The sequence below is a fragment of the Anguilla rostrata genome, chromosome 6, assembly GCF_018555375.3.
Source record: "Anguilla rostrata isolate EN2019 chromosome 6, ASM1855537v3, whole genome shotgun sequence".
In the NCBI taxonomy this organism is placed as follows: domain Eukaryota; kingdom Metazoa; phylum Chordata; class Actinopteri; order Anguilliformes; family Anguillidae; genus Anguilla; species Anguilla rostrata.
Window position 1 is genome coordinate 37,633,250 of NC_057938.1, and position 12,898 is coordinate 37,646,147.

General features: G+C 42.7%; 2 protein-coding genes across 5 annotated transcripts in view; both read right to left on the reverse strand.

Moving 5' to 3' along the window:
- The window catches only part of LOC135257066 (apoptosis-stimulating of p53 protein 1-like), a 31,535-nt gene extending 24,580 nt beyond the window's left edge, over positions 1-6,955 (reverse strand). For 3 of the 4 annotated variants that reach the window (XM_064339482.1, XM_064339483.1, XM_064339480.1), the window contains exons 1-3: positions 6,799-6,955; positions 5,750-5,924; positions 209-356 (exon numbers count right to left, since the gene is read on the reverse strand). In XM_064339482.1, the coding sequence (XP_064195552.1) occupies positions 209-356; positions 5,750-5,758 (157 nt within the window). In that variant the 5' untranslated portion in view covers positions 5,759-5,924; positions 6,799-6,955. Of the gene's footprint in view, positions 1-208; positions 357-5,749; positions 5,925-6,614; positions 6,743-6,798 lie in introns of those variants that run through there. The other variant, XM_064339481.1, reaches the window with a different exon arrangement.
- A 970-nt stretch (positions 6,956-7,925) lies between these two features.
- atp5mj (ATP synthase membrane subunit j) lies at positions 7,926-12,898 on the reverse strand. The gene is made up of 4 exons (XM_064339484.1): positions 12,747-12,898; positions 9,293-9,420; positions 8,460-8,480; positions 7,926-8,259 (listed from the first exon to the last, which is right to left on the reverse strand). The coding sequence occupies exons 2-4, from the start codon at positions 9,414-9,416 to the stop codon at positions 8,246-8,248; spliced, it is 159 nt and encodes a 52-aa protein (XP_064195554.1). The 5' UTR covers positions 9,417-9,420; positions 12,747-12,898; the 3' UTR covers positions 7,926-8,245.

Below are 12,898 nucleotides of genomic sequence, written 5' to 3' on the forward strand. Positions count from 1 at the left end.
GGTGTTAGGGTTAGCGAGTCAGGGGCAGTGTTGGGGGGTGGAGCGCTATGCTTATGGGCCAGGCAGGCAGTTAAGAGGTAGGGCGTTTGCTAACCCTAGCACCCTGCCCCCTAACCCCACCCCCAATCGTTACGCAGTAATGACCGGGGGAGGAGCTAAGGGGCAGGTGGCTAAGGCTAGTGGCCAGGGGTGACGCAGCCACTCTTACCATTGCCCCTCCAGACCTCGGCCAGGTGGCAGCCGCTCTCTCCGGGCTCTTTGCAGAAGTCCACCACATCCCGGCAACGCGTCTCCGGGGTGATGGGCACCTCCGTCACCGCCTGCTCGCTGCTGCTCAGGTACACCGTCAGGATCATCTGCCAGGGGAGTAAAAGTGGGGGGTGAAGCAGATCCTCCATTCATTTGGCCACATCCTGAAACTATCTGGCTGCATACCCAGATAGGACAGCTGGTTGGCCTGCTTGATGGCTCTTCTGTAGAATTTCATTTTCAATTTGCAAATTTATGCGCAAACCAATTGCTTGCCTGTTTTAATTCAATTCAAAAAGCACATTTAAAGTTAGGGGTATGAAAGCACACACATTCCCATCAGCTGTACTTTGGTCAGAGTTAGAAGACTGCATTAGCGACTGTTGAAGGCATGGATGTTGAGAAAGACTAAATAAAGCACAATCCATAATTGTATTTTGTACCTTTTTGTCCTGGTTTTTATATCAGCAGCTCGATTCAATTTTACGGTATGTCAAGAGCCAGTGCCCTTGGAGCGCAAAAAACTGCGCTCAGAATTAAACTATGGGGGCGAACAAAGGCTCTGAAACTGTAGATGTGCTTTCTACTCGGGGTTGAGGTGGTAACAGGGCTGCCACTACATATTACCCAACTGTATAATAAAAACAATTTGGGTCAGAGGACCAGCACCTCATTTCTGTCCGTTTGGTTTTTAATTCCTGAACATTCTCATCTTCAGATGAAGCATTTTCTGATTCAGGACACTTCAGATGAAGCACGTTCAGATTCAGGACACTTCAGATGAAGCATTTTCAGATTCAGGACACTTCAGATGAAGCATTTTCAGATTCAGGACACTTCAGATGAAGCTTGTTCAGATTCAGGACACTTCAGATGAAGCATGTCCAGATTCAGGGTTCGGCTCTCTGCTCTGGGGTTCTCTGCACTGAGCTGACATTGGGGGCATAAAAAACGCTGCCACCACCATTAACATGACTGCAACTACAGGAATGAGGACTGGACAAACACTCACCACATCACAGAAACCTGTAGCGACAATTTGACGAGCGTCAAGACTATCAAGTGTAGATATTTCATATGGCATGCAATGAACTTTAACATAAATCCATTCAATGCAGTGCCATGGTTAATGAACTGTGTGGAAGCAGACTGGCTTTAAGTTCACATCCTCGGTGCTGTAACATTCTCTTATGAGATACTTCAGCTAAACAGCCAAATAACGTTAAGGAAAACATATGCAAAGCAAACCTAAAAAAAACACTTGTCTAAAAAGCAACCTATAAAGAAATGTTCCATTTAAAACTAATACACACAAACAATATGCAACATGGGAAATTTTCCCTTTAATCTAATGTATCCAGACAACGACAGTACGAGGCATGGAAACGCTGTAGAACACAAACAGCCTGGTGAGACTAAAGATGCGACGAATCTGCACCACCGGCCCTTGACAACAGCCCGTCAGTCGACGCAGCTTTCGCCGCCGCCTCCCATTGGCTGGGCAACAAACCGCCAAGCGAGACATGGCGAGGGCTGTTCAGTCGGCCGCACCGCGCGACACTGACGGCATGACCACGGGGCGAGGACGTCCCGTTCCGTCGCTCGAAATGTGGGCACGTTCCAGCGGCCAGCGCCCGCCCACCACCAGGGCTGGACGCCGCGTTCCGCGCTGACCCACTTTCAGTGAGACGGGAGGGAGACGGGGGGGGTGGGGGGGGGGGGGTCTGCACGATTACTCCCGAGTGAAATGGGGCTACGACACCACCACCGCCTTGAGGCACAGCACAGAATCTCGCTGTGCAGCTCACCCACGGCTGTGTGTGCAAACTGCACTCTCAGCTAGGCAACTCAGACCCTCGCTGCCACTTTCCCACTTCAGCCGCAGTTCCCTGTTGACACAAGCATGAATACTGGGTCCTAAAACAGCCCCCAACCTCTTGTACGCCGCATTTTCCCTTTAAAACCAGCAGCCAAGACTCTAAATTAATCCCCTCAAAGATATTATTCTACTTTGAATACAACATGCCAACTGAAAATCAGTGCCATTGAGAGACTGAGGTGATTGGTATCAGTGCCACTGAGGCGTAAACCTTCTGGGTTTTTTCATGTCATTTTGGATTTAGTGTATGTTTTTGATTGGTCCAGGCAGGTTTTTTGTGTGCAATGGAGGATATTTAGGCATTTACATAAGAACGTTGTTGGCTTTACAATGGCTGCCATAGGGGTGCTCATAGATTTGTGGTTTAAGGCAAAAACTATTGGCTACTTCATGAAGATTAACTCCAAAGCAGTTTGTGCAGTATGGTTATGCCTCTAGAGGCTATATATAAAAGCAGTTTAATTTTTAGGTGTTCATTCCCAATGACGAACATACAAATCGGTTTCTATATCATGCTGGTACTTCTTTCCTTCTTGTTTAAAAAGCAGACACTCGGGGCCACAGAGATGCAGTTTAGATGCGACTGGCCTGGCCGAGAGGTAGACCACCTAACGGCCTAAGATTAGCAAAAGCTACTTATCAAGATGAAATTCAAGCTACGCTTATGTCTGACATAAAATGCACAGATATTCAGCTACATTTCCAACCCTTATTTATTTGAACCAGATAGAAGCAGAGGGGTTGAAGAGACAAGGTAAACTGGCATGCTTGCATTCAGTTTGAGGGCAACTGGCCCCGTTCTCAAGAGATTTCAGGGTTGTCTCAAAAGCCAGTGGGTGAAAGTGACGTGAACCTGACTGTGTCATTTTTTTATCCTGCAAGTTAGAACTGCTCAAGCAAACATTTTCAGTCCTGTCAAACTGTTGTTGCTCAGACACCCTCCCTCCCTGCCTTTCGCTCTCTCTCTTTCTCTCTCTCTCAAGCAGTCATTTGTTTCTCTCCACATGCAGTACTGCTGATATAGGAAGTCATGTCACTTATTTCACTGAGCGAAAGGGGCCCCAGGCTCCATGCGTCATAGGAAACCGTTCCAAAAATAATAAGCTTCAAATGAGATTAAACGTCATTTTTGAAAAATACTCACACCCTTTGAGGGCAGGCAGACTAGTATCCTGGCTGTGTGACAGAGAGCCTTCTCCCATTTCACCACCCAACAAGCAGTGGTTGGTTGTAACGGGCAAAGAAATTACATGAAGCCTACAAAGTGCTCCCAGCTCATCATGAATAATGTCATTCTGCTTACAGCATTGATTGAGAAAGGCCTTCTTTGGCATATTAAACAGGATAAATACACATACTTGTCTGGCAGGGCTGTGGGGCAAACTACTAAGGGTAAGGGTTCTGTTATGTGAATGCCCCCAGCACCCCTTATGCATGTCTGACCAACATCTAAAGTAAGGTGGGTTGGGTATAGGTGACCTTCAGCTACAGCAAGTCAGGGCAAATACCTCAAGTACAACTGACTCTGGCCTAAGACAGGGTCAATGGAAATGCATCTTAATTCAGCTTCATCTCATTTTTGATTAGGACAGAGCAACATGTACAGAGATGAACAGCAAAAGAAGAGATTCCAGATATATGCTTAGATACGCCCACGCTGTTGCACCAGATGCAGCAAGGGAAGCCTGTAAATCCAACAATATCCACAGGCCTGCCATCACAACGTTCAGACAAAAGAGGAAACGTGCTGTTAATGTTGCACAGAAGAAATAGAGCTGCAAATGATAAAAACGCTCTCTTATTTGTCAAAAGGCATTTGACAAGCTTTGAAAGGCGCAGCCTGAAAACATCCAATTCGAGCTAATGGAAATACCACCCTGGGAACTCACTTAAGAGGAGCTCTTCCAATAAAACGCCCAAGGACACATCTAAAGGACCGAAGACAGAATGCCTTTTAAAACATTTCACTACACAATTACTATCCAGCTGTAAAACTAATTAACTTTACCGTAATTACCAAACTCAGAGATATGTCTGCTAGATCAATTAAATGCGTTCTTCTCACAGTTCTGGCCTTGTTCTCGTGTTTTCCAAAAATCCAGTAAGGATTTATTTCCTCGGTGCGTCTCAAACTGGAAAATCTGGATAATCCGATCAAACCATTTTAAGGAGCGGTTTCGATGACGGATAAGTGCTAATGAGACCACTGTTTTCGTACGGGTGACAGGGGGGACATGGCACAACTCAAATAGATAACGTTACGGGATAATCCCTGGCCTTACAAGAACCTTCGCTTTCATATATTCAGAAGATACGTCTGATATTGATTAGACAAAAGCACGGGCATATTCCTCTGACGTGGGGGAAACATTTTAAATTTACATGTTGAATTGAATCCTCAGCAAACAAGCACCCCACCCTGTCACCATAACCAGTTGCCTCTCGTTCAAATGCAGCAGTCCAAATTCGCTCACCAGCGACGTGCACTGGCAAGTAACCTATAAGCTAGCTAGCTAGCTATGTCTGCACCGATTCTATGTGGTAAATGATCAGATTCCGTCCAATTCAAAATAAATTGTGAATTAAAACTATCACGCTTAATTGAAATAATTAAACGGATACTGGAGAGTAAAATATTGTTTCATTGAAGAAAAAAAACAACACTAGCGGATCTGTGTAACTATGATGCATCTAACATTTTATAACGTTATGTAGACCGCCGGTAACAGTTAGACATGTCTAGTTTACGAAACTAACCTTGTTCGTGTTCCCTTGGTGTGGTTAAATCAGAGGATGAAGGGAAACCCACACCACAAATCTGCGGTCAATTTATACATCACAACAGCTGGTTATCTGATTCTACCCAATTCAACATAAACATGACAAACATAACCATTAGTCTACCCTTCAGTCGCTTTCCGAGCAGCTAACTAGATAACGTAGCTAGTTAGTCTATACAACTTGGTTAACTCAATCTTGGTCTAGCTAGTTAGTCTAGGTTGACAAACATTAAGTACCTAATCTGTATAGCCAGGTAGCACAACAGTAGCTAACGTTATCCAATTTTGCCAACACATACTGCTATTAGCTGATCACGTTATACATTTTGTTTGTATAGGAATCGAAGCCTGTATAAATTCACGACTGCTAGATAGCCATCTCACGAAGTCTCCTGAGCGACTGGTTGTATGATTAAAATTGATGTAGCCAAGCATATCGCTAGCGACCAAGCTATGCTGCTAGCAAGGTAACCCTCTCGGACTCACCGAGCGCAACAGAAACAACCTATCAAAAACACAGACTAATGCTATCTAGTAATCTATGTTTGTTTTAGCACGCTAAATAGTATTACAGTTAAAAAGAAAGGGACGACGATGAGGCTATTATTCATACAAATCTTTGCTAGCAAACTGCAGCGATTTCGTCAAGATATGGCAGTTTGACAGGGCTGGCAGAACGGCAAATAGTTAGCCAGCAGCAGTGCTTATTCTTCCACTGACGCTGTTTAGATCGAGCAAGCTTAGCTGGTTTAGCGAAGGTCAGTAATGATAAGGGTTGACTAAAATTATTCTTAGAAAAAAAATATTAGATTAGTTAGAAAAAGAGAAAAGGAACACTTACCGGCATCATGGTTACGGGTCAGTCAATGCGAATGGGACATCAGAGCTGGAAATGGGTTTGCCGGATTGCGGGACAGGGAGTCCTTTTCCTCCTGCTTATCCGCTGATCACACAACCCAACCGAGAAAAGGGACCTGGATCCAGGGGTGGCACAATGGGCCTTCACCGGCCCCAGACTAAAAAAAATTCAGAGGAGCCTGTGTGAAACAACCCCTGCTGTTTGGTTCCACAGCTAGCTAGTGAGGCTACCTGTAACAGTCAGACGATGCTAGGCCAAACCAAAGTGGGTCACGGTCGGAGCTACACGGCAGGGTACAACCCAGCTTCGGTGTAGTAAACTAGCTAGCAGCTAGCTAGCTAATGTTAGCTAAGTCAATAAAATAAACGAGCTTTATCTAGCCATACGTAACGCGTAAGAGAACTAGCTATACCAAACATGGTGACCTATCCCGTTGTAGCAACGTTATCGTTGACTAGTCAAATTAACAACAAATGGGCCGCTTTAAAAACAACCACATTGTCCAACTAACGCTTGCTAGTGGTAGGCTAATCTTTGATCCAGGCTGTGGGAGATTAAAGTATGATTTCTGAGAGCGAGTGGAGGAGGAACATCCTGCGAAAACACTGGTTGATTTTACATGATGAGTGCGAGACGCGTTATAAATAGCTACACAGATCCCGGGCCCATATTTTACAGTCACTTCTAACATCGCATTTCTTTCCTAATTTAACGTTACGCTAGTATCAGGCTAGTTGAATATGTCTGCCAGTTGATTGTATCCATAGCCAACGTTGGCTGCTTACGATGCCTAGCCACTAGTTTTCAGGTAGCTAGCTAACGACGTTAGCGACACACCATAGCATACCCACAAAGCCAGAATACGGTGTGATTCTGCTGCCTCTTTCCCAAGACAAACACCAGCAGGTTTAACTAACGCTAGCAAGCCAATTTACCACACATCTTGGTTAACAATCTAACGTTATATAATAAAATTGTTTGATCCGAGTGGCTAGCAACGATTTACAACGGATACAGGTTTTGTTACTTACTGTAGTCAGAGGTTAAGCTAGCTAACTGCAGCATGTTCACTCTCGTTTGCGTAGCCGATGGGATGAATGCATACCATACCAGTGCCGAGTCTTTGCGCCGTGCTTGCAGGGCTCTCCGTCACTTCTGACGCCGCTGTCACAGCGTAGTCCCCTACGTTAGCTAATAACCAACTTAATTAAAAAAAAAAGACAATGAGAAACTAATGGCTTTTCAAGGCAAACATACAGTTAGTTTTATTTTGTTGGGTTTGAGCGTTTACGAGCTGAAACTAGTAACTCGTGTTTAGTAGGTAGCGATTGCTTGTGCAGGGAGATAGACAATTTTACTTCAGTATTAATAACGTCACATTCATATCAGAATGCCAATATGTGAATTATTGTGGCTGAGTACCTCAATAGATAATTATGAATGAACTTAATAAACCACAATACACGCCGTGCATGCTAGGTTTCACATATCGATTCTAATCTGATTTTAGATACTCAAATGGCAAATCATTAAAATTATTTCATGGGCATGGCTATCTATATCTTTCTTTAAGCTCACTGGAAAAATCAAAACGCGATGTCATCACAATTTTTAAATGCTGTTACGCTCATCTCTAGTCCCTTCATGACAACCGTGTTTTAATTCCAATGAAACACAGCTGTCATGAAGGGACAGAAGCACAGACCATCGATTAGAGCCTGTTCATTGAAATAAGCCGTTGGCGTTATAATGGGTATCATCATTTTTTCAAAAAAAGGCAATTCAATGGCAATTTTCCTGTAAAACCTTCCTTCCAATTCTTAGGGAAAACACTTAACCAGTTCGTTCCTGGAGAACAAAAACTTCCAAATGGACCATAAAATTTACTCATCCTCATCATGTGACTACTTCCAAGACCAGGTCAAGGCAGTGTGTTTCCAGTGGTCAACCACTGTATTGTGAAAATGTACCTTTTACAATAATGCAGTAGCCTTGCACAGTATGAGTTCAGGAGACTGTGTGGGTTTGCAGATACAATTCTATAATGGGATGCAATGTCTATGTGTTGATTAAGGATGAACTATTCAGTATAGTGACAGATATTATTTGTTAAACCAGATATGTTAAAAAAAAGGTAGGAATAACAACATTATTCAGATTTTCATCAATCACTTTATTTAAGGTTGTGTAAAGACCAAAAAAATAACCCGTAATGGGATATTTTTTGCAACAAAGTAAAATAAGATGGTTTCTATTTTATAAATTAACGGTTGGACCTTTGTTCAATGGCCAGTGTAACACACCATTTGCCAAAGACAAGACAACTGCACTGACAGCAATAGAAGTGTCCTTTAGGTGATCTAAATGAAACAATTTATTCATTTCCATGAGACACGGGCAGAAGGCAAACAATGTACAGCGGGCTGCAGTTGCATTTCTCAAGATGGGCAGGAGCCACAAATCAGCAGGGCATCCAAATTAATGTCCGGGTTCTGAAAAAGAAAGAAAAACAATAAACGCAAAGCAAAGCAGTATGTTGGACTGAAAAAGGAAAAATATACAAGCCAGGTCTTGAACAAAACCAAAATTCCAAAATTAAACCACATTTATGTAACCGTGTTGTAAACAAGCATTTTGTACAATTAAGTAATCCATCACAACCAGAAGTAACAAACGAGAGGAATATACTTACTTCCCTTGACTGCTTTCTTTCCTGAAATCAAAGAGAATACCTCATTAAGATTATTCTGTTAATACAGGGTTTTTCATGCATTGAACCCGCCCCCCCACCAAGAGCCTAAGCCGTCTATAGAATACACGCTAAAATAACTACAGCAGAATCCGCTTAATTGCACAAAAAAAGAAACACACAAGTGCTCACAACCGTGCGTGCTGTAGATGTGATTTTGCAATATGTAACCCTTCAATAAATATCTAAATTGTTTCCATTTTTTATTCGTCATGCATTTTATAGCCCACATCTCAATGCATTGGGGTGGTCTCTTGAAGTCCAGAACTTTACATTTTAAATGCAGCTAAATATAGGGAGACCAGTTAATGGTGGCAGTATAGCCAGACCGACCGCAGTTGCTGTCACACAAAGTCACCACCTAAGCCCTATAATACTCCAAATAAATACTCCCAAGCAAGAGTTACCAATAGTTGCTGGTAAATTCAGAGAGGGGCTTCACAATCCAAACCGCGGGTGGTGCCATCAATTACATTACTGGCATTTAGCAGTGGCTCTTATCCAGAGAGCCTTACACAACTTCTGCATCCATTTACACAGCTGTATATATACTGAAGCAATGCAGGTTAAGCACCTTGCTCAAGGGTACAACGGCAGTGTCTGACCCAGGAATCGAACCTGTGACCTTCAGGTTACAAGACCAGTTCCTTACCCGTTATACTGTATTAGTATTGTATTAGTTCATAGTGAGCGATTGACTAGTTGGGATTTACGGTCCCATTAATCATGAGAGCCACACTACCTCACTGCACATGGGGCACTGGACTAGCACTTACCCCCGTAGGAGACCTTGTAGTACAAGTATGTCATTATGCCCAATCCCACCCACATCTCCTGGTAGGCCTTGGTGTAGTAGGGGGACACCTTGGTCCACCAGGCTGAGAAAGCACCACCTGCCATTTGCCTGGGGGTTAAAAGAAAAGGAGTTACTTAAGAGAGCACAGAGACCAATGATTAAACAAACAGCCTGCATGTAACCTGCCTCCCAGTGGCAGCTTAGTGTAATGTGACAGTCCCTTGATTCAATTTCACAAGTTCTCAAGGTACATTTTAAGTTAAAATCCAAAGGAACTCCCAGCAGACTCTCATAGAAAAAGTTAAAAAGCCTATATGGGCCACATTACAAAGTAATGTTTTTTAATTCTTAAAGAACTAACTTTGTAATGTGGCCCATATAAAGGTTTTTATATTATACCAAGGTGAGTGTCATCTGGGATTTCCTTTAGATTTTTGCTGGATATTTATGTCACCCAATTTTCCTACAAGCACCTCTCTTCTACACATTTTTGATGCCACAGCATTGTTCCTTTATCTCTCCATTGCTACATTTTCAAATTATATAAGGATTTTACGTATATGTGCCTGTCATGTTTCCAAGTGCTGGATATGGCCATGTATAGGAAATTATACCAAGCTGCTCGTCCAGGCTACGGTGACCTCTCGCCTTGATTACTGCAACTCTCTCCTTGCAAGCCTGCCAGCTTGTGCCATACAGCCACTACAGACAATTCAGAATGCCACTGCCCAACTCATCTACAACCTTCCCAAATTCTCCCACGTCACTCCTCTGCTGCGATCACTCCACTGGCTACCGGTTGTTGCCAGGATCCGGTTCAAAGCCCTGACCCTTGCCTACACTGCAGCCAACAGGACAGCCCCCATCTACTTGCAGGACATGATTCGATCCTATGTCCCTGCTCGACCACTCCGCTCTGCGGCAGCAGGGTGCCTTGTAACCCCTCCCACCCGACCAAAGGGATCACAGAGCTTCTCCACCCTAGCTCCCCAGTGGTGGAACGAACTCCCCGTCCCTCTTCGAACCTCCCCCTCACTACCCATCTTCCTCCGTGGCCTGAAGACTCATCTCTTCAGACTATACCTAGACTAACCACCACCACGCTATATATTTCACTATAAATCCCCCCTCCCCACCCCTTTTTCATGACACTTGCTACATGTTGCCCCATCCCAGCACTTTTTGGTAATTTGTATTTGTCCTAATACTGTAGCTTATTCTACTGCCTAGTTGGCTTTGCAGAGGTTAGGTCTGAATAGTGTTCACTGTGTGAACTAAACTGTGTTCTTGGCTAGAAATAGCTGTAATAAGTATTGTATCTTACTGAACCTGTGTTTAGTAGTCGTCTATGACCATGAAATGCACTTTGTACCCCCACCCCATTGATACAGTGTAGATCAATCTCATCAATTATATAAGTGGGCAAGGCCAATAAACCGAGCATTAAATTATACTGCACTGCAGCATTTACACAATTCTATAGCACAGCTATAAATGTGGCAGAGCTTCTGACCCCAGAAACAACCAGCGATCTCTTAATCTGCTTTCCAAAAACAGATGAAGTTATCCCCAAAATCTAATCGTCTCAACATTGACCACGTGTATATGAGAACAGGAACTAACGTGAAATGGTGCGGATGAAATTACTGCACCGTTTTCGAACACCACTCCAAACGACCTATATAAACCAATACAGTAATATAAGCCCATTGAAAAAGGGGCCTATTGGATTGCAATTTATCCCCAAAATTTTTAAGGTCTCAAACTTCTGACACTTGATCGGCAGAAGTCCTGAAATAGCAATGACCTGATTTGGGTGAAATATTACTGTAGCGTTTTCAAATAATCCCACTCCATACGGTCTATATATTGTAATCCAATTTTGGAGTGGTATTATTTGAAAATGCTACAGTAAGATGTAATACGAATGGGGTGAAAGATATGCTTTGTCATATAGAAGTGCCAAAGGTTTTCATTTTGGGGAGAAATCACAACCCAACATTTCACTTATTTCAATAAACCTGTGTTGGATTTCATACAGTTTGGAGTGGAATTACTAGAAAACAGTAAGAGATGAGAGGTAGATCAGGACCTCTTCTGTCATAAACAAGTGTTTGAATACCTGTAATTTCAGAAATAATTTCCAATCCTAAATTTAACATTTTCCCATAAACCTGCATTGAATTTCACAGAAACTTTTAAATTGGATTATTTGAAAATGCTACAGTAATATTTCACCGAAATCAAGTCAGTGCTACTGAAGGACCTCTTCTGTCAAGTGTCAAAATTATAATTATAATTATATATCTATAAATGTTGGGGAAAATTGCAATACATACAACCCTTTATCAATAGGCTTATATTACTGTGTTGGTTTATATACAGTTTGGAATGTTATTTGAAAACACACAAGAGATACAATGTTGAGACAATTCGACTAGATTTTGGGGAGGAATAAATGTGTCTGACCTTTACATATTACAGTTTTTAAAACAGATAAGAAGCTAACGTAGCGTAAATCTAATATATAAATGAAAATTGTCACATGATGAGCACAACTGGTAAATTTCTCCTCCTTGCAGCCGCAGCTCAGTTTTCGAAGCACATTAGCTACCCTCTGCAAACGCGCAAGGAAGACCGTGAATGCATTCAATGACAACCGATTTTAGGTGGACCGACAATCTCGAATCCGGAGCTAAATTCAGCGTCGTGCGAACTTTTGAACTGGGGAGAAGAGCAATAGTGTACAATAGCAGTAACTCTGCAAAAAAGGGTGAGGGGAAACAACGGGAAAATAACCTGCTAAGTTGCCTAGCAAGCATTACTGAACGTCATTGCGCTTTCTAGCACCATGGTTTTCACTAGCTAACATGCATATTTCAGCTAAAATGTACATATAGCCAAATTAATTTTATATTAGTACTTAATGATTTCAATCAAATGATCTAGAGTTCAAAAAGGCAATGATATGCAATTTTGAATTACCCCTAACAGAAAAAGTCTTCAGAGACAAGCTAAAGGTTGCCAGTCAGCTAGCAAGCTAAATGAATTGCTGAAGACACTGGGAACGTTAGCTAGCGAAATTATTATAGTGACTAGAGTCTGACAATTCAGAATGACTTAGCTACTTAAGACAAAATCTGAAAATGAGAAGTTGTAAAGCAGAGTTGTGTAGCGCGCTCGGTTGTCCAATTCATTTGTTGAGCTAGCCTTGCACCTGAATATCCCATACCGAGCAGCTAGCTCATTCGCTAAAGGTAACTAGGCCTCATACTGCAGCGCGACCAAATAAGTATGTGCAATAAAGTAGCTTACTATTTACATAACATGCCAAGTTATCCGTAGCTCATAACAAATAGCAATGTTCCGTTCCACTGTGTTCAACAATGTGTGTTGAGATGCAAGTCATTTCATTTTGTTTGAAAGACACTCACCTTGCTAAATATTCGTACGCTCTACTGTGCAAAGCTGAAGGGAAGGTCACCACAACGAAATGTACCGTGGTGTGTTCTGGGAGGAAACTAGTCGTCCTTTTCTGCGTGGGGAACTTCTCTCAGCGCCATCTTGTGGCTCACACCAGGCTCAC